The 18,086-nt window shown below is 36.3% G+C and overlaps 3 protein-coding genes across 6 annotated transcripts; all 3 read left to right on the forward strand.

The window, feature by feature from the left end:
- Positions 1-2,211: 2,211 nt before the first annotated feature.
- On the forward strand, positions 2,212-3,608 carry LOC107908186 (late embryogenesis abundant protein D-34-like). The gene is made up of 3 exons (XM_016835436.2): positions 2,212-2,671; positions 2,757-3,128; positions 3,231-3,608. The coding sequence occupies exons 1-3, from the start codon at positions 2,273-2,275 to the stop codon at positions 3,396-3,398; spliced, it is 939 nt and encodes a 312-aa protein (XP_016690925.2). The 5' UTR covers positions 2,212-2,272; the 3' UTR covers positions 3,399-3,608.
- A 768-nt stretch (positions 3,609-4,376) lies between these two features.
- Positions 4,377-6,997, forward strand: LOC107914741 (late embryogenesis abundant protein D-34-like). 4 transcript variants are annotated; one of them, XR_005917490.1, is made up of 5 exons: positions 4,377-4,919; positions 4,996-5,280; positions 5,366-5,563; positions 6,296-6,526; positions 6,691-6,997. XR_005917490.1 is itself a non-coding variant. In XM_041099813.1 (3 exons), the coding sequence occupies exons 1-3, from the start codon at positions 4,587-4,589 to the stop codon at positions 5,528-5,530; spliced, it is 783 nt and encodes a 260-aa protein (XP_040955747.1). In that variant the 5' UTR covers positions 4,377-4,586; the 3' UTR covers positions 5,531-5,694. The 4 variants fall into 4 exon arrangements, 1 of the variants encoding a protein (XP_040955747.1); XR_005917492.1 differs by having other exon boundaries at positions 6,296-6,522; XR_005917491.1 differs by having other exon boundaries at positions 6,314-6,526.
- Positions 6,998-12,295: 5,298 nt separating this feature from the next.
- On the forward strand, positions 12,296-12,868 carry LOC107908175 (centromere protein F-like). The gene has a single exon (XM_016835427.2). The coding sequence runs from the start codon at positions 12,296-12,298 to the stop codon at positions 12,866-12,868; it is 573 nt and encodes a 190-aa protein (XP_016690916.2).
- Positions 12,869-18,086: the final 5,218 nt, after the last annotated feature.

Genomic DNA, 18,086 nt, shown 5'->3' on the forward strand with positions numbered 1-18,086 from the left:
TATTTCATATACTTATTATATTTACTTTATTATTATAATGTTATATATATTTACTTAAATATTAAGTAATATATATTATAATATATATTTTAACTTTAATTTATTAATAATATATATTATACTTTTACACTTATGCCGCCTCATTAAAGGACAATGACATAATTGCTTCTTTAGTCTCTTTAATTTTTCTTTAATCTATAATTCAACTTTCACCCTTTATGCAATTTAGTCATAATACCTAATTACTCTTAATTCAAGCAAATTCTCTTAACCAAAACCTAATTAACTACACAACTAGCTTTGTAAATATTTTTAATAAATATTTACGAGTTTGATTTACGGGAACAGAGTCTCAGGAATGCACTTTTCGACACTTCTAACTATCGGGTCGTTACAATGCCCTCATTCGACTTATCTTAAGGCCATTATATTTTTTACTTACTCCATATTTCCTTAACAGATGTGCAATATCGAAACACATGTTCAAGGGTCTTCTTTCCATCAAAACATCGGGGACATGCTGCCCAGTCCCTCAATCTTCTTTTTTGTAGACCCTCTAGGTTGTAATTTTTATTTTTTCCGGTAGCTCAATCTGCCATAGCCTCTTGTAAAACTATCTAGATGTAATTTGGTAGAGATTAGGTGAGATATTACTAGACTCTTGTAAAAACAACTTGTATCCATTTCTCACAGTGTACTCCTCCATCGCTTCTCCTCTCCTCACTTGCCTATCATCATGCGAATGGTAAGAAAGATGGATGTTCAAGACTTTTGTGGCCTCTTCATCAGACATAATATTGGTAATCAAATTTTCTTACCACTCCCTCAGATTTTGATCAATTAGTTTAGAAACCATACTTGGGTTTTGATATATTGGATTTCCTTAAAGCTTGTAGTTCTCCAAACCTGGCACCCATACATTGTTCTATATCTATATACTGGTTCCCGTTCCCACCTTTCAACACATGCCTGACTGAAGCAGTCCGTTCACCACGCAAACACTCTTCCAGGTATAAGAAGGGTTTGTTCCTAAACTCAAATTCATGAAATTAGAATTCGGGTAATATTTTGCTTTCAAAGTGAGCATTAATAACGAATCTAGATAACATGACAAACGCCACCCTTGCTTCGCTAATAAGGTAATATTAAATTTGACTAAACTCCTAAAACCCAAACCACCATTGTTTTGTTAATAACTCAATATTAAATAATTATCTATGTAATTACTCCAATCTCATTCCTTAAGAATTGAAAACTGTAATTGGAGTGATCCAATTACACCCAATTTGTGGGACCCATCAATTACAATGATTACCTAAACATGTCACCCTTATGTAATTACAAGCAATTATACTTAAATTCAATTATTATGTGGCTCTCCAAATACTACCATATTATTTTCTTATATTTTGAAGGGTTTGGGTTTGAATTCATTTGTAATGATAATACGATCGATCTATCATAACAGAGACGGTGTTAAAGGGCTAGAAGTAGTCTTAACTCTCTTAAAATGAAAAATTTTATTTTAACTTCTAAAAATAGTGTTTTTTAATTTAATCCTTTAAAATAATTAAAATTAAAAAACTGAAGTTGATAAAATTTTATTAACTTTTATAAAAATATGTAATTTAATTCATAAAAAAATCTAATAGTTAACATTTATTTGATAAATTTAATTCATTAGAATTTGTAATTTACTTAATATAATAACATTAAAAACTGGGAAAATATTATTTAATATAAATATAATGTGTAATGTAATATTATTGCTTGCAAGTTGCAATGATGCAAATGGAGGGATCCCACCTAAGTTTGGTTAGATAAGCTTTGATTCATTTAATGCCTTAAACAGGTTAAAGCAATTTTCAGACAATCTTCAACTTTAAACTCAATGACTTTGACTCTTTCTAATTTTATTTTGTTGTGAAATAAAAACAAATTGCCTATTATCTAAAAAAATATGTTAAATAAATCTAACCTATAAATGTTAACATTAAGAAAGAAACAATCACATTACTATTTACTTGATAAGCCCAAATCCATCCCAAGGTTGAGGGGCCTAAATGATTCGGAGTTCTTAAAGCTTGGACCCACCCTAGTGTATATGCCGAAATGATCAACTCTGGTTCAGCAGCTTAGCATTTATCCTTTGCCATGTGTCACTCTGGTAGCTAGATATGGAGCCCGACTACCACCAACACCACCACTTGTCAACCCGACCTCCAAATGTCAACTTCACTATCTGAAACCTGTAACACTTAATTTAACTCTAATGCCATCTCTTAAACCGTCCACAGTTACTGCGTTTTCTCACGAATTCCACACAAAAGAAATGAGCCAGGGACAGCCCATAAAGCCCCAAGCCGACCAACTTTCCGACCAGGAAGGTATCAAGTACGGTGATGTTTTTGATGTTACAAGCGGATTGGCATCTAAAACTATTGCACCACGAGATGCAGCTACTATGCTCGAGGCAGAGACTGAAGTGCTGGGAAAGCCACTGGATACCGGAGCCGGTGCCGTCATGTATTCTGCAGCTGCTGCCAACCTGAGAGCCGGTGCTGTTGGTCCCGATGAGAGCAACGAAATGGTCGAAAGAGAGGGCGTAGCTGTATCTAAATCAACAGATGCCCAAGGGAAACTTGTTGTTAACGAAGCTATTGCTGACCATGTAAATTCATATGCCATTTTCAGACAAGCTGTTAAATTATATTTAAAACCTAATGGATTGATTGTTTTTTTTTTTTCTGGAGCAGACGGTATGTGAGTGTCAGTACAATCCATATGATTTGCGAGGCATTACCCTTTCTCCATCTCCATCTCCAACGATAAGAAATATTCAATGGACAGCTCCATCTCCGTCCCCGGCTGCGGCTCCCACCACGGGTGATGTTGTTGATCAAAGTGGCATCACCATTGGAGAAGCTTTGGAGGCAACAGTCCTCTCTGTTGGTGACAAACCGGTTGACCAAGGTGATGCCGCTGCAATACGAGTGGCTGAAGCGAGGGCTGCTAGCAGCAGGCTAACTCAACATAGTGGTCTTGGCACTAGAGCTCAAGCTGCTGCCACTTTCAACGACCGTGCGTCTTATGGTCATAATAAGATCACTATATCAGATGTTTTATCGGTAAGTTTAAAGATCGATCACGAGGTCATTTGGTTCTGTTTGTTATTATTAATTAATTTTCGAAAACTGTTATTTTCTGAATTTTCTTCGGGGTGTGTACAGGATGCTTCGGAAAAGCTGCCTACGGTTAAAGCGGTGACAAATGAAGATGCAGAAGAGGTGAGAGGGGCGGAGCAAAGAAACAAGGCTGACATGATAGCCACGGCTGGAGGAGTGGCGGATACCATGGCGACAGCTGCGAAGTTAAACAGGGACATTCATACGCCCTGATGCTTGTATTACATATTTATACATTATATAGTAGACTTAGTTGATATTAAGGGCCGCGGCCGGCTCTTTATCGTCCGAGTTTTATTAGCGTAAGACTCCATCTGGGTTGTACTGTGGCTCCTGTAGCTGTCTTCAACTTCCTGTATCGAAGCTGTTTTACCTTTGAATCTTCCTGCCTTGATTAAATCAGAAATTGAGCCTTCAATTAAATTGTGAAAAAAAAATTATTTTCATCATCACATTCATAGTAAGAGTGTTATTAAATCTAATAATATTTATAAGTTGAATAAAAACATGGCGAAAAACAAATAAAGTCTGTAGTTTAAAAGCAAAGAAAAAGAAAACATCGTCATCAACTCCACTTCTTACTCCCCTTTTGTTCAACAAATTTGCCAAAGAGGTAGTGAAGTTGGTTGGCTACCAGATCATTATTTTAAGGCTTTGGCTCGTGGAATTGAGTAATTACCTTCCCTTGAGACGCCATTTCAGCATCAAAGTAGATAAAAGGTGATGAGTTCCTGGTTGATTGCCAACTGGAGAAGGCACCTACTTCCTCAGAATTAACTCTATATGTAGGCAGACTTCCTAAATTAATTACATATTTTTAAATGACATTATTAATTTCAGAGTTTTGTTTAAAATGAATCTAGAAAATCAAAGAAGGAAAGGGAAAGTGTAGGTTGGGATAAACTCTCTCAACATGCTTGATGATCTCTTGATAAAACAATATTTGACCTGCTAAACATACACAAATCGATTAAAAACCAAGTTAATGTATTTATTTTTCAAAATATAATTTCTTTTACTATTTAATGAAATGATAAGGAATGAGGTTCTCTCATACCCATACCTACAATATAATGCTGCCATTGAGTCAATTGATTATTCACAATGAAATGATATTCATACAACCGCGAACCGCCAAAGCCTAACGAGCCAAGTACTTCCGCACTATCTTCTTTAAATGCCATTTGTCAAAGTGGTTCCACAGCTCTCTTCGCCACGCTGACACCTGTAATCCCAAGACTCCACCGTCACCATGGTTGTTTGCCGCACCGAACCAGCGACTCCGTCCTTAAAGCACCCTGTGCGATTCCCTCAGCAGCCACACTGCTCGATTGCTTCCCTTTCTCACTTCTCACTAGTCAGTTCAACACCCATTACGCTAAACATCCGATCAACGAAACTATGAGCCAGCAACAACCACGACGGCCTAAGCCCGATCATTCCCGTGATCAAGAACCTATTAAGTATAGCGACGTTTTTAGCGTCACCGGTGAACTCGCTTCGAAACCTATTGCACCACAAGATGCGGCCGCCATGCAGTCGGCTGAGACCAGGGTCCTTGGACAAACGCGGAAAAGTGGTCCCGCAGCTGTCATGGAATCTGCAGCCGCCGCCAATGAGAGGGCAGGCCTCGTTCGCCACGATCAAGCAAACGTTACCGGAGATGAAGGCGTCACCGTAACTAAGACCAACGCGGGTGGTGAAGCTTGGATCACGGAAGCCGTTGAGGGACAGGTATAGAATCATTATAAAATAAGTTTTAATGAGTTATATTAAGCTTTAATGCTAACGTTGTTTTGATGAGAAAAAGGTTGTTGGGCAATACATTCAACCCGAAGTTCCGGCGGTGAACAATCCATCGGTTACTCCTGACCCGATAACAGTCGGAGAAGCTTTGGAGACGGCGGCCTTATCTGCTGCTGATAAAGCAGTGGAGCTGACCGACGTGGCCGCAATTCAAGCGGCTGAGAGGAGAGCTACTGGCATTAACGAGACACTGCCGGGCGGAGTAGCCGCTGAAGCCCAGTGTGCAGCCACTCGGAATGCCCGAACCATGCGGTTTGAAGATAAAACCACCCTGTCCGACGTTTTATCTGTAATAATCTTACACCCGAAGCAAATTAATCATAAAAATGTTGTGATGATTTTGTTTGTTAACAAGGTTTGGAAAATTGGTGCAGGATGCAACTACGATGTTGCCTAGGGACAAGGCAGTGACCCCTGAAGATGCAGACAGGGTGGTAGCCGCGGAGCTGAGAAATAATCCATACATGAGTACCGCGCCAGGGGGAGTGGCTGCTTCCATGGCTGCTGCTGCTAGGCTTAATCAAAACTCCACTACTTAAATCTTTGGAGATATATATCCTACTTGTGTGTTGGTTAGTTGTTTACTTGAAGCCAAGTTATGTTTGGTGTACAAGCTTTTTTAATTTTGGTTGTGGTTTCGGGTAGTATGGTGATATATATACAGTTGGTTTGAAATATATGCATACGTATTTCCTGCTTTCAATGAATGCTCGTGTTTCTTCATTGAGATGGGACTTGTCATCTGTATTTTCCCAAGGGAGCAAAAACAGTAAGCCTCTGAGTGTGATGCATAATCAGTCATGGAATGGTAAGAAAAAACTGAAAGCATTCTACCAAAAGTAAAAAGTGAAATGGTGGATGGTGTTAGTGTTGGCCCAAGAAATAGACTCCACATAAAATAGTTGGCCCTGGTTAGAGTCTCCAATCCATTTGGGGGCCTACGACCCCTTGAGATGTGTAAAGCAAACATCGTTTCTGAACTTGGTTATTTTGTTCCATTCCTGAATTTGGTAATGCAAAGCCTAACTGTGGCACGGAGGAGATTAATTCGACTATTTTCAATAACCCTTAAACTGAATATCATTGTTCAAGATTAAATCTTTTCTCAAGCAATTAAAATTAAAATTCCAAGTTAGATTATTTATCAATATATGGTCCCTTGGCACATGAATGAAATACAGAGCCAATAATCAGTCTCATCGGTTTTAAGATTATTTTTGTGACTGCATAGCTAATCGAAACAGCGTTCCCCAATAGAAACTTGGATCTGAAATATATATATATATGATTCAATAATTTTGCAGTACCATGTTGGTTGGCAGCGCAGTGAACATGTGAGGAACCACGTTTGGGGTGGGTTATGGGCTCAGGCCTCAGACTTCAGAGACCCCTCCAAGCAGGACAATTTCAACAGCTCAGCTACAAGATCTGAACCTTAGGATCCATGCATCTCTCTGGATTGTCACTGCATCAAACACATCACAAATCTTCTCTCCTTTTTTCATAGCTCAATGATTAGTGGTCATATTTTGTAGGTATATCTACTCTGGTCTTTTCTTACATATAATTGATTAGAATTTGATATCAAACCGACGCACATGATTCTAGCCAAAGTTTGGCAATATTGTTGTTGCTTTGGATTTACTATTGCTATTGTAATATTGATTTCTGGGTTTTTATTTTCTTCTTAATTGTGAAGAAAACACAGAGAGAAACTAAATAAAGCAGGCGGGTAGTATAGGCGACGACATGCTAGAGGCAGTTTTTGAGATTCATTCAAATTCGGGCGAAGAGATTGCAGAAAGAAATAGTTTGGTCCTTTTGACGTTGATTTCTCGGGCTATCTTTTCGTATCTCGCAATGCGTTAGTGGCCACACTGTTGCAATAATGTCGCCTCTTTCAAACAAAAATTTTGGTGTCCAGTGCTTCTATAGGAGTCCGGTGGAGTTAAGTTGGGTTGTTTATAAGACTCAATTTTCAGACTTTACCTCTAAACCCAACATCAATATTTTTTTAAGCAATAGTTTTAATATATGAGTAGCACTTCCTTCTATTATTATTATATTAAAATTATTGTTGTATGATTTTCTCTGTTTGTATCGCTTACAACAATAGAAAGTTTTCGTTCTCATTCTCTTTTATAATTCAGTTTTTTCATGACAATTTTAAATGTTACAAATTTATGAATTAAAATTGAAACAACTTTATACTCTAATCTACGACACCGTTCGTCAAATTGACTTGGACCTAAGATATGTCTTCCTATTCATCGAGGGTACTAATCCATTATACCGATCACTGTTTGGAGTTTGTTAGTCGAATTAAAAAAAATTAACAGCTTAGTGATTTAAATAAAAACTTTCAAGTAATTTAGTGACAATTTTTAACTTTTTGAAATTAAGAAACTAAAACTTATAATTTATTAATAATTTAGTGATGTTAAATGTACTTTACTTAATTAAAATATACCATTTTTATTTCTTAAAAAAGGGATTTTTACATTATTCCTTAAAATGTACTCTCTTTTTTTCTTAACATGGTAAGAGTTTAAAATAATTTAAAAAAAAAAAGTCAAGTCACTAAATATTAAAAAAGAAATATTAATTTAAAAGTGAGATCTCGAAATTTAAGGTGTTAAGCTCTTATTAAAATGCCCCTCATGAAACTTTAATCCTAAACTTTGTAAGTATCTTCTCCTTCTTTATATTTTTACACAAAAGCATAAATTCTTCTAATATATACCCCCAAACTATCTTTATCCATTTATCTCCTTACAAATTACAAAATTTTTTTTAAAAAAAATAGAGTTTTAAACTTGGAGTTTCAAAATTATAAAATAGATTTATTAAGATTGCAAGACTTCCATTATAACAACAACATATGAAGAGTGATGTTTTGGTGACTTTAAATGAGTTGGACAAGTGAATCATGTAATACCCAATTTTAGCCCGGGCTCACATATGGAAACATAATTTTTTAGGATATGCAATCTTAGATATGATATGCAATCTAAGATATGATATATGCAATCTTAGATATGATATGCAATATTAGATATGATATATAATCTTAGATATGATATGCAATCTTAGAATATATGATTTTGTAATCTTAGAGATTTAATTTGTAGATACCCTTTAATCTCAGCTGTTGATGTAATTGATCTGTACCGTTGGATTTGGGGAGGCTCAACTATAAATAGAGGCCTCACCCTTCATTGTAAAAAAAAAGAAAAAAAAGGAGAAAAGGGGAAGAGGAATAAAAAAGAGAACGATTGACAGTTTTTTTAAAGATGGCTTACTATTTTTTTCTTTCGATTATTTTTTTTACTTATTTATGATTTTAAAAAAGGGGAGAAGGTGATACCACTGCGAATTTTATTTATTTTATTTAGCCCCTCCGCCTTTTAATGTTTTTGTAATTAAGTTTTTTTTATTTTTCTTAATTTACCCTTTCATTTATTTTTATTTCAATTGGGTCTAAGTTGAACGGCGTCGTTTTAGAGGAGAAGGGAAAATTTCCCTTCCAGCCCCTCTATGTAATTCGCGCGTTCAAATTAATCCTTTTACTTTTATTTATTTGCGGATTTACCCCAGTTTTTTTATTGCAATTCAATTTAGTTTTTCTTTTCTTTTTTGTTCTTTTCATTTATTTTATTAATTAATAACGTAATCATTTTTTTTTTATTTTTTTAAATCTATACATGTATATTTTATGCACATATTTCTAACTTATATTTTTCTCACATTTATATATGTATATATATGTATATTTATTTTTTTTAAAAATTAATTTTGATAATGTACTCATTATTTAATTTTTTTATCCATGTATATTCCTTTTATATGTACATGTATATATATTTTTTTAAAATAAATATTTTCCTATATTTTTAATGAATATTTTCATATTTATATGTATATATTTACGTTTTTTTTAATGATTAAATACTCACTTTTTCTTTTTTAAAATATACCTATTTTTTATTATTTTATATATGTACGTATAATTATATTTTTTCTTTATTTGCATAAGTATATTATGTATTGTATTTATATATAAATTCTATAACCCAAAATTTTATTTGTAAATTATATGTATATTTTTAATCTTCATAATTTTCATGTGTATATTATACGTCTTTTGATCCTTATTTATTTGTTTGCTATCCCATCCATTGTATAATTGTGTTTACATTTAATATTTTGCATGTCATGGATTACCTTTTTTTTATTTCGTTTATTCATTTGCTTATATTATTTTTATGTCGATGATGTATTTATTATTATTATTATAGCATTTGTATGTATAAAATCACGTTACATCATTTTTTTACTCAAATTTAAAGATAGAAATTTTTTAAAATTGAGATAATGTTCGTATTTAGGATTTTCAAGGGAATTGAGCCATAACGTATTGGGTTCCGATTTTCTTCGTTAAATCCGACAATCGAGCATTTCTCTTCAATCAAAAAAATAAAAACTCATTATTGGGAATTCAACACGTTGTGTCCTAACGTATTGGATGTGACGCATTGATTTCTCGAAATGAAGATTTTTTTTAAAAAATCATGAAGGAAATATTCCGAGTTTGAGATTCTAAAGGAATTGTGCCCTAACGTATTGGGTGTGATTTCTTAAATCTTGGATAAGTGGATGTTCTTTTAAAGTAAAGGAAATATTCCGAGTTTGGGATTCTAAAGGGATTGTGCCCTAACTATTGGGTGTGATTTCTTAAATCTTGGATGAGTGGATGTTCTTTTAAAGTTTTATTGTATAAATATTCTGACCTAATTCATTTTGGGGGAAATTAGAATGTTGTGCCCTAACGTATTGGGTGTGGCATTTTTGCTTCTCTGAATTGAAAAGGGTCTTAATATGCAACGTTTTAAGTTTTTAAAGATTATATTTTTAAAATTTTCGACCTTAAGACATTAATTAATTAACTAGGTACTAATTTTGGGCGTAATGAGGGTGCTAATCCTTCCTCATACGTAACCGACTTCCGAACCCGTTTTTCTAAAATTCGTAGACCAAAGTCGTTTTAGGTGACCCAATCACACCTTAATAAAAGATTGGTGGCGACTCCCAATTTTCATTTTTTAAAGTCGGCAACCTAAAATTTTTTATTTTCAAAAAAATAGTTTCGACAGCTTGACGACTCCATTGGGGAAATTTTTTTAAAAAAAGAAGAGAGTCGAACCACAAAGTTGATTAATTTTTGTCTTACGGTCGAGAAAAATATTTTTTTTAAAAAAAAATCATAACATCCTTTCGCATTCATTATCTTATTCCTTAAATATTGTTTGCATTATGCATTTCCTGAGTTGAACATTTTTACCCTTTTAAGTAGGAGTGAGAAGCTATGTCTTCGTGAGGTTCTCACCTCCGTGTAGGGTAGTGGATTGCTTCCGGGATACATCCGTACCTATGTCTTCGTGAGATTTTCATCTCCGTGCAGCCATAGGGAAATGTATTCCCCTGAACCGAACTCGATCCATATGAGCCTATAATGGGTGAGGATGGAGGAATCTGCTGGTTCGGGTACCTTTACCTTAGAAGCCAAAACTTCATATAATGAACCTTAGGAATCCACCCTAGGTAGAACTATACTGAACCCTAGTAGACATTCGATTAGGTGTTTTACTGTTTCTTGATTATATTTTATATTATTATATGACACTGACCTTTTGTGTTTTATTTTCTTTGCATGACATGACATGACATTTCATTTCATCATAAAAGGCGTCAGTTCAGATTCGGTTGCTAGATAGAAATCTTGACATGGAAAAAGGGTTTCTTGATAAAGTGGAGGACAATACGGCTGTCCGAACTTGGTCTGAAACAACACAGCAAGAAAAGGGTGATAGCCTGGCCGATGGGTATGTATCGGAATTATGGGATTTTAATCGCATCAGTGTAACTCAAAACAATTTGCAAGAGTTGAAAGAAATTTGGAATCAATGGAATAATGAGGCTAGGTAGTTATTTTACGACAATTATGGGGACTTGCTTTATTTGCTTGATGTGAAGGTAGACAAACATTTGTTTCGAGCCCTCGTCTAGTTTTGGAATCCTGCTTACAGTTGCTTCACGTTTGGAAATGTTGATTTGGTACCTACGATAGAAAAATATGTGGCTTTACTCCGATATTCAAAGTTTCAAGTGGATAGAGTTTACTCGAGAGCGGTAAATGTACCAACCTTTTCAAAGAAGCTGAGAGGTATAACAGGGATGAGTGAGCAGTGGGTCGCTGCACGAGTTAAGCAAAAGGGGGATAGCAAGTGCATTCCTTGGAGAGGCTTGAAAGATGCAATCCTCACACACCCAGATGTCAGGAAAAGGTTAGATGTTTTTGCTTTAAGTATATATGGCTTGGTTGTTTTCCCTAAAGCCTTGGGGTATGTGGATGAAACGATCATTGATTTATTCGACCGGCTCGATAAGAAAGTTACACCGATTCCAGCAATTTTGGCAGAAACTTTCAGGCTATTGAGTGCATGCCGGAGGACAGGTGAAGGTAGATTTATTGGATGTGCACAGCTTCTACTCGCGTGGTTTCACAGTCACTTTTGGAAGGTGGATAAAGTGTCGTATAGGGTTTTCTATAAAAATTATTCACCACTAAAGGAGATAGTCGCTACACCCAGGAGAGACAACATTTCGAAGGAGAAGTGGATAGCAATTCTTTAAAATCTTCGAGAAGAGGACATTGAGTGGAGAGCTCCTTGGTTACTTCCAGATGAGATCCTGCATAGGTGTGGTAGTTTTGATTGGGTTCCTTTGCTAGGGGTTTGGGGAGCTACTAGATACGCCCCATTATTGGTACTAAGGCAATATAGGTCAAGGCAATTTATACCTGCGACCTAAGGGATAGCTGATTGTGAATTTTCGTACAAGGATGATGGTTATAGAAAGAAGATTCAAGAGATGGCTAGTGCGTGGAAACAAACTCGCCGAATGAAGAGGCTAGCTGTGGGTCCAATGACAACTCCTGAGTATCATCAATGGTGGGCTAGAAGGATTAATGATAATACACCTAAGTTAAATCAAGAAGAAGGCCAGTCAATAGAAGAGCATTTGCGAGTCATTCCTTCTGAGTTCGAAATTATAAAGCAAGATTTTTAAAGGAGAAATGTAGAGTTGGAGAAAAAGATAGAGCAAATGGAGGCGGAAAAGATGAACTTAAGATTGGATATAGATGTTCAGAAGCTTGAAAATGAAAAGTTAAAGAAAGAGAAAAGCAAGGCTGAGGATGAGCTGGGTAGTCTGAAGACGAATTATAAAAAAAAATACATTTGTCAATGAGAACTGCTGGGCTGGGAAAGATGCCAGAACAGTGGCGAGTAGAAATTCAAGAAGAAAAGGACAAGGCTGATAAGTGGGAACAGAGATTTCAAGAGATACAAAGGCGAAATGAGGCTTTAGAAAGGAGTTTGTCAGAAAGCCAGAAGGAAAATGGTGAGTTAAAGGATAGGGTGATTGTATTGGAAAGATCTCTTCATCAGTATCGAAGCCAAAATTCTACGATAAAGTTAAAAGCTAGCTTGAGCAAGATTGAAGAAATGGAGAAAAGAATTGAAGAGTTAGAGACGGAGCTGCAAAATGGTGAGATCCAGATCAAGTACTTGAAAGCAAACGAGAGTCATAGTAATGAACAGCTTCACCATTTTCAGAATCAAGTTAGAAGCAGAGATCATCTTATCAAGAAAGCTGTAGTCCAGATTCGAGAAGTAGCTGACCATATACAGACTTTAGCAGTACAAGCTGACACGCTGAGTGTAAAATATGAATTAGAGTCAGATCGGGGACAAGAATTAGCTTTGTTACTTAGAAAGATTAGAGTTCTGGGTACTAGGGCAAAGTTGTACTTGTAATTCATTTTATGTAAAGGAATTTAATTTCTAGTAAAGTTTTCTTATATGGAATTGAATTCAAATTGACGCCTTTTCTGCATTCATTTCATGCATTGCATTGTTTCATATGCAAATACATTAAGGGATTCTAATTAATCTAAATCACTCCTAAGCTAATCTGGAAACCAACCAACCTACCAAGCACCACTACAGTACTCAATCAAAAATCAAGGATATGGATCAAAGAATGGAAAGATTAGAACAAACCCAAAAGGAAATGCAGGAGCTGCTTCAAAAGCAAGTGAATGAGCAGCAAAAGATGATAGACAAAATGATGGAGTCTCAAGGGAGTATGATGGCTCAGTTAACTCAGTGGTTCAATAAAGGGACTGATAAATGAAAAGGCTCTATGCTCAATATTGAAGAATGAGACAATGAGGGACTTGTCTATCCTCCGGACTTTACACCCCAACAAGTTGAGATATGCCCGCGTAGGTCATCTGTTACCATTAATCCTCTAGGTGATACTGCAACGCAAATGAATTTCCAGGCAGGATCAGGCTCTAACCCCGAAGCCAACTTTGTTAATCCTGCTATCCCTGATTTCGATGAGACGGCTGGAAAAGAGAAAATGAATGATGAATTACCAAAACAGCTAGAGGAAAAGTACAAATGGGTGGAGGAAAAACTTAGAGCGATGGAAAGTACTGAGAGCTACCATGGAATTGACGCTAAAGAATTGAGTTTGATTCCGGATTTAGTGCTCCCTTACAAATTCAAAATGCCAGAGTTTGAGAAATATAATGGAACCAGTAGCCCCGAAGCTCATATTACCATGTTCTGCAGACGAATGACCGGTTATGTCAATAATGACCAAGTCTTGATTCATTGCTTCCAGGATAGCCTCTCAGGGGCAGCATCCAAGTGGTACAATCGATTGAACCGTACCTAGATTAATTCATGGAGAGATCTTGCACAGGCGTTTATAAAGCAGTACAGCCATGTGACTGACATGGTACCTGATAGAATTACTCTTCAGAATATGGAGAAGAAGCCTGGTGAAAGTTTTAGGCAATACACACAGAGATGGAGGGAGATTGCTGTCCAAGTTCAGCCATCTCTTTTAGAAAGAGAGATGACGATGCTTTTCGTTAATACATTGAAAGCCCCATTCATCACACATATGTTAGGGAGTGCAACAAAAAGCTTTTCTGACATAATCATGAATGGTGAAATGATTGAAAGCGCCATAAGGAGCGGAAAGATTGATGTTGGAGGAAATAACAGAAGGCAAGCCTCAAAAGAAAAGGGAAATGAGGTGAACATCGTGAATACGTACTTCAAATCGATTGCTAATCAACAGGGTTCATCAAGACAAGAATTATGTGTGAAGCCAAGCACTGAAAAGCTCCAGTTCATGCCAATTCCAATGTCATACAAGGAGCTGCATCAAAGCTTATTCGATGCGTATGTTGTTTCTCCTTTACATGTGAAGCCTCCACAGCCCCCGTATCCCAAATGGTATGATGCAAGTGCACAATGTGATTATCATGTAGGAATTACGAGGCATTCTATAGAGAATTGCATTACCTTCAAAAAGCTAGTTGAAAAATTCATCAACATGGGTATTGTCAAAATAGATGGCTCATCTAGTACCCAGTCATGATTGAATGCAATATATGAAGGGGTGTCGAGAAGTGTTCACGATGAAACAGCTGAAGAAGAGACCTTGTAAAATTTTCGCCCTTATAGACTTAGGAGTGTTTTAAATAATTGGACTGCAGAAGAAACCCCTGTAGTATTTAGAGATTACTCAGAGTAATGTTTAAAACACACTTGTTGCCTTCAGCCTAGAGGCAATAAGAATTCCTTTATGAAATAGGCTCATGTCTGAACGTCGTTATTCTAATAAAATACATCTTTGCATTCATTTTTTAAGCCAATATTCTTTTCGAATAATTATACTTTCATTCTTTCGGATCTTCTTTCATATTATTCTTTTATTCATCCATAATTGTACAAATGATTATTCATACATTCTTTTGTATATTCTTTGGTATTTACTGTGGGTCCCCAGATATCAATGACATGAGTGATGCTGTTACGGACTCAGAAGTTCCTTTTGAGTGAGATTTGTGTTTAGAGGGATCTCATGACTTTAAAGATGACACAGATTGTAGCCTATTTTCAGACTTGCTGAGGATGGTAGAATAGGAATGAAATCTTACTTCATGAGGGGACAATGGAGATTGTGACTTTAAGATAGCGTGCATAACCGAAGAAATGAAGCATGACCTTGTTGAGTTACTTCAAAGAGTTCAAAGATGTCTTCATATGGTCATATCAGGATATGCTTGAGTAAGCACGTAATTGTAATCGGAACAACAATACGATATCAAGAATTTACAGTATGTTCAAGATTAACATCATGAACGATGCATTTAGAATTCTTTGTCGGGGCAATGCCTTCTCCTTTGGCTCATCATGGTTTAGCCTGTCGAAGTCAAGTTGCCATTTCTCCGTTGTTGGATTTCATCCTAATTGAAGAGGAAGATCCAAAGTTTTCATCATAGTTAAATTTTGCCCCAAAAGGCTTTATGAAAGAAATCTGATTACAAAGAAGATCTTACATTGGTTCTGATCGAAAGGGATAACGAGGACTTGTCTAATCCTATGAGTTCAGATTCAAAAAAAAACAAAAACAAAACAAAAACAAAAAAACAAAAAATAAAAGTGAAAGAAAAAAGAAAAGAAATGGAGAGGCCAAAGTGAAAACCCGCAAAGGGCACTTTGAGACCAAAGGGGATTTGAGTTGAAAACCCGAAAAGGGCGGCTCAAATATTGATCAGAATGGGGCACGAGGTGATTAGAGCAATTCAAAGTTTAACCAGATTGGGGCATGTGGTGATCTTGTTATACCTGAATTATCAGGAAAAGGTAGGCAACATCTTGGGGCATTGGCAGAGTACTGTGGATCCCCTAAACACATGTCAAACTCAGAAGGATCTTTAAAAAGTTTGTACAGAGAAGTTGAAGCTGTGATATCTGGGGCACCTAATATTCATACTGAATTTTTTATTCTTGGAATACTTCATTCTTTTCCAAGATACACATTCCCAATCAATTTCTTTGCTATCCTTGTTTACTATTTTTGATAATCTATTCCTTACGAGCTATACTCAGAACCAATTGTATTCTCATCCATTGTTATACCCTTTTTGAAAGAATAATGATTAATGGACTAATAAAACTTTCACGAAGGAAGTTTTGTATATTACTCTAGAAGTTTCTAAATAATACAGGAGCCTGAAACATGACTATTGTTTAGAACGCACCAAGTTTAAAGGTTGGAAATCTGAGAAGGAAGAGTCTAAATGAAGACTATCTCTTTGGATTTTGTTGTCAAAAACATTGATCAAAAAAAATGACAGGATGTCAGATGGGTAACAAAGTTTAAATCACCAAACAATAAGAAGGGGTTTCCTTGGATAAGAGAATCCTTCATTTGTGCGTGATCATTTGATATGACACCCTAGGAATGGTGTAAGAAACCAAAGAGTTTCGCATTCTGTATCTTCGAATTGTGATAGCAGAGGATTGAGAAAAGGCCAGATATTTTTACCCTTGGGTCACAGTAGAAGAAAGAGGGTACAAATTTTGCATCCCAATGGATTGAACTTGGAGGTTCACAGTGGGGGCAGCCTGGCTAAATGTTTCTTTAGAAAAGCCAGTGAAGCAAGAGGGCGTTGTAGCACGTCAGTCACAAAGCCTTAATAAACTTCGAGTAATGACAACCTAAGAGGGATCATTCTCGGAAAAATAAATTTCACATTCATACAAAATTCACACATGTCTAGTTAGGAGTATTTGATGCATTTTGATCATGCCATCCTAATCATTAGGCATAGTTAGGTTAATTATACAGGTCATGTTCCACAGAGAACAGATCAGTGAAAGAGCAGATCTTACCTTTCTGCATTGACAGTGGAGCAGATCGAAGACGACGAATCTTATCTTTCCAAGATAGTGGGAAGCAGATTTAAGCCACCAAGCCTTGTCTTCCTGAGCAGCAGCGGAGAAGGTTGAAGATTGTAGATCTTATCTCCCTAAGCAGTAGTGGAGCAGATCGAAGATGGCGGATCTTATCTTTCCAAGATAGTGGGAAGCAGATTTAAGCCACCAAGCCTTGTCTCCCTGAGCAGCAGCGGAGAAGGTTGAAGATTGTAGATCTTATCTCCCTAAGCAGTAGTGGAGCAGATCAAAGACGGTAAATCTTATCTTTCCAAGATAGTGGGAAGCAGATTTAAGCCACAAAGCCTTGTCTCCCTGAGCAGTAGTGGAGAAGGTTGAAGATTATAGATCTTATCTCCCTAAGCAGTAGTGGAGCAGATCGAAGACGGCGGATCTTATCTTTCCAAGATAGTGGGAAGCAGATTTAAGCCACCAAATCCTATCTCCCTGAAGTTGCAGCGGAGCGGATTACAACCTTGGAACTTATCTCTCTGAAGTTGTAGAGAGAAGATCCCGTTTAGTCTTATCTCCCTAAAGTTGCAGTGGAGCAGACTAATGAAAGCAAGCCTTATCCTCCTGAAATTGCAGTGGGGCATACTAAATAAACAAATCCTGTCTCCCTAAGTTGTAGTGGAGAGAATTAGAGTGATGTATTTTATCTCTCTGAAATTACAGTTAAGCAGATTAAAAGTTACGAGTCACCAATCCTATCTCTCCGACGTTGCGGTGGAGTAGATTGAAGCACTAATTCCTATACCTCTGAAGATGCAGTAGGAAGGAATAAGACTACTTAAAGAAGAAGAGTACCAAGATCCAGCAGGACCGGACAAAATCGGGCATTTTTAAAGTCTTTGCTTCGTCCCTGTTACACAAGAACGAGCAAAGAGGGGCAGCTGTAATACCCAATTTTAGCCCGGGCTCACATATGGAAACATAATTTTTTAGGATATGCAATCTTAGATATAATATGCAATCCAAGATATGATATATGCAATCTTAGATATGATATGCAATATTAGATATGATATATAATCTTAGATATGATATGCAATCTTAGAATATATGATTTTGTAATCTTAGAGATTTAATTTGTAGATACCCTTTAATCTCAGCTGTTGATGTAATTGATCTGTACCGTTGGATTTGGGGAGGCTCAACTATAAAAGGAGGCCTCACCCTTCATTGTAAAAAAAAAAGAAAAAAAGGAGAAAAGGGGAAGAGGGATAAA

The sequence above is a fragment of the Gossypium hirsutum genome, chromosome D08, assembly GCF_007990345.1.
Source record: "Gossypium hirsutum isolate 1008001.06 chromosome D08, Gossypium_hirsutum_v2.1, whole genome shotgun sequence".
NCBI lineage: Eukaryota > Viridiplantae > Streptophyta > Magnoliopsida > Malvales > Malvaceae > Gossypium > Gossypium hirsutum.

What these genes read in the sequence shown, in the direction of transcription:
- LOC107908175 (XM_016835427.2), top strand. Translation starts at nt 12,296, where the DNA reads ATGAGAACTGCTGGGCTGGGAAAGATGCCAGAACAGTGGCGAGTAGAA.
- LOC107908186 (XM_016835436.2), top strand. Translation starts at nt 2,273, where the DNA reads ATGCCATCTCTTAAACCGTCCACAGTTACTGCGTTTTCTCACGAATTC. An exon ending in ACGAAGCTATTGCTGACCAT is followed by an intron (nt 2,672 to 2,756) that starts GTAAATTCATAT and finishes TTTCTGGAGCAG; the next exon opens with ACGGTATGTGAGTGTCAGTA. An exon ending in CTATATCAGATGTTTTATCG is followed by an intron (nt 3,129 to 3,230) that starts GTAAGTTTAAAG and finishes GGGTGTGTACAG; the next exon opens with GATGCTTCGGAAAAGCTGCC.
- LOC107914741 (XM_041099813.1), top strand. Translation starts at nt 4,587, where the DNA reads ATGAGCCAGCAACAACCACGACGGCCTAAGCCCGATCATTCCCGTGAT. An exon ending in CGGAAGCCGTTGAGGGACAG is followed by an intron (nt 4,920 to 4,995) that starts GTATAGAATCAT and finishes GATGAGAAAAAG; the next exon opens with GTTGTTGGGCAATACATTCA. An exon ending in CCCTGTCCGACGTTTTATCT is followed by an intron (nt 5,281 to 5,365) that starts GTAATAATCTTA and finishes AAATTGGTGCAG; the next exon opens with GATGCAACTACGATGTTGCC.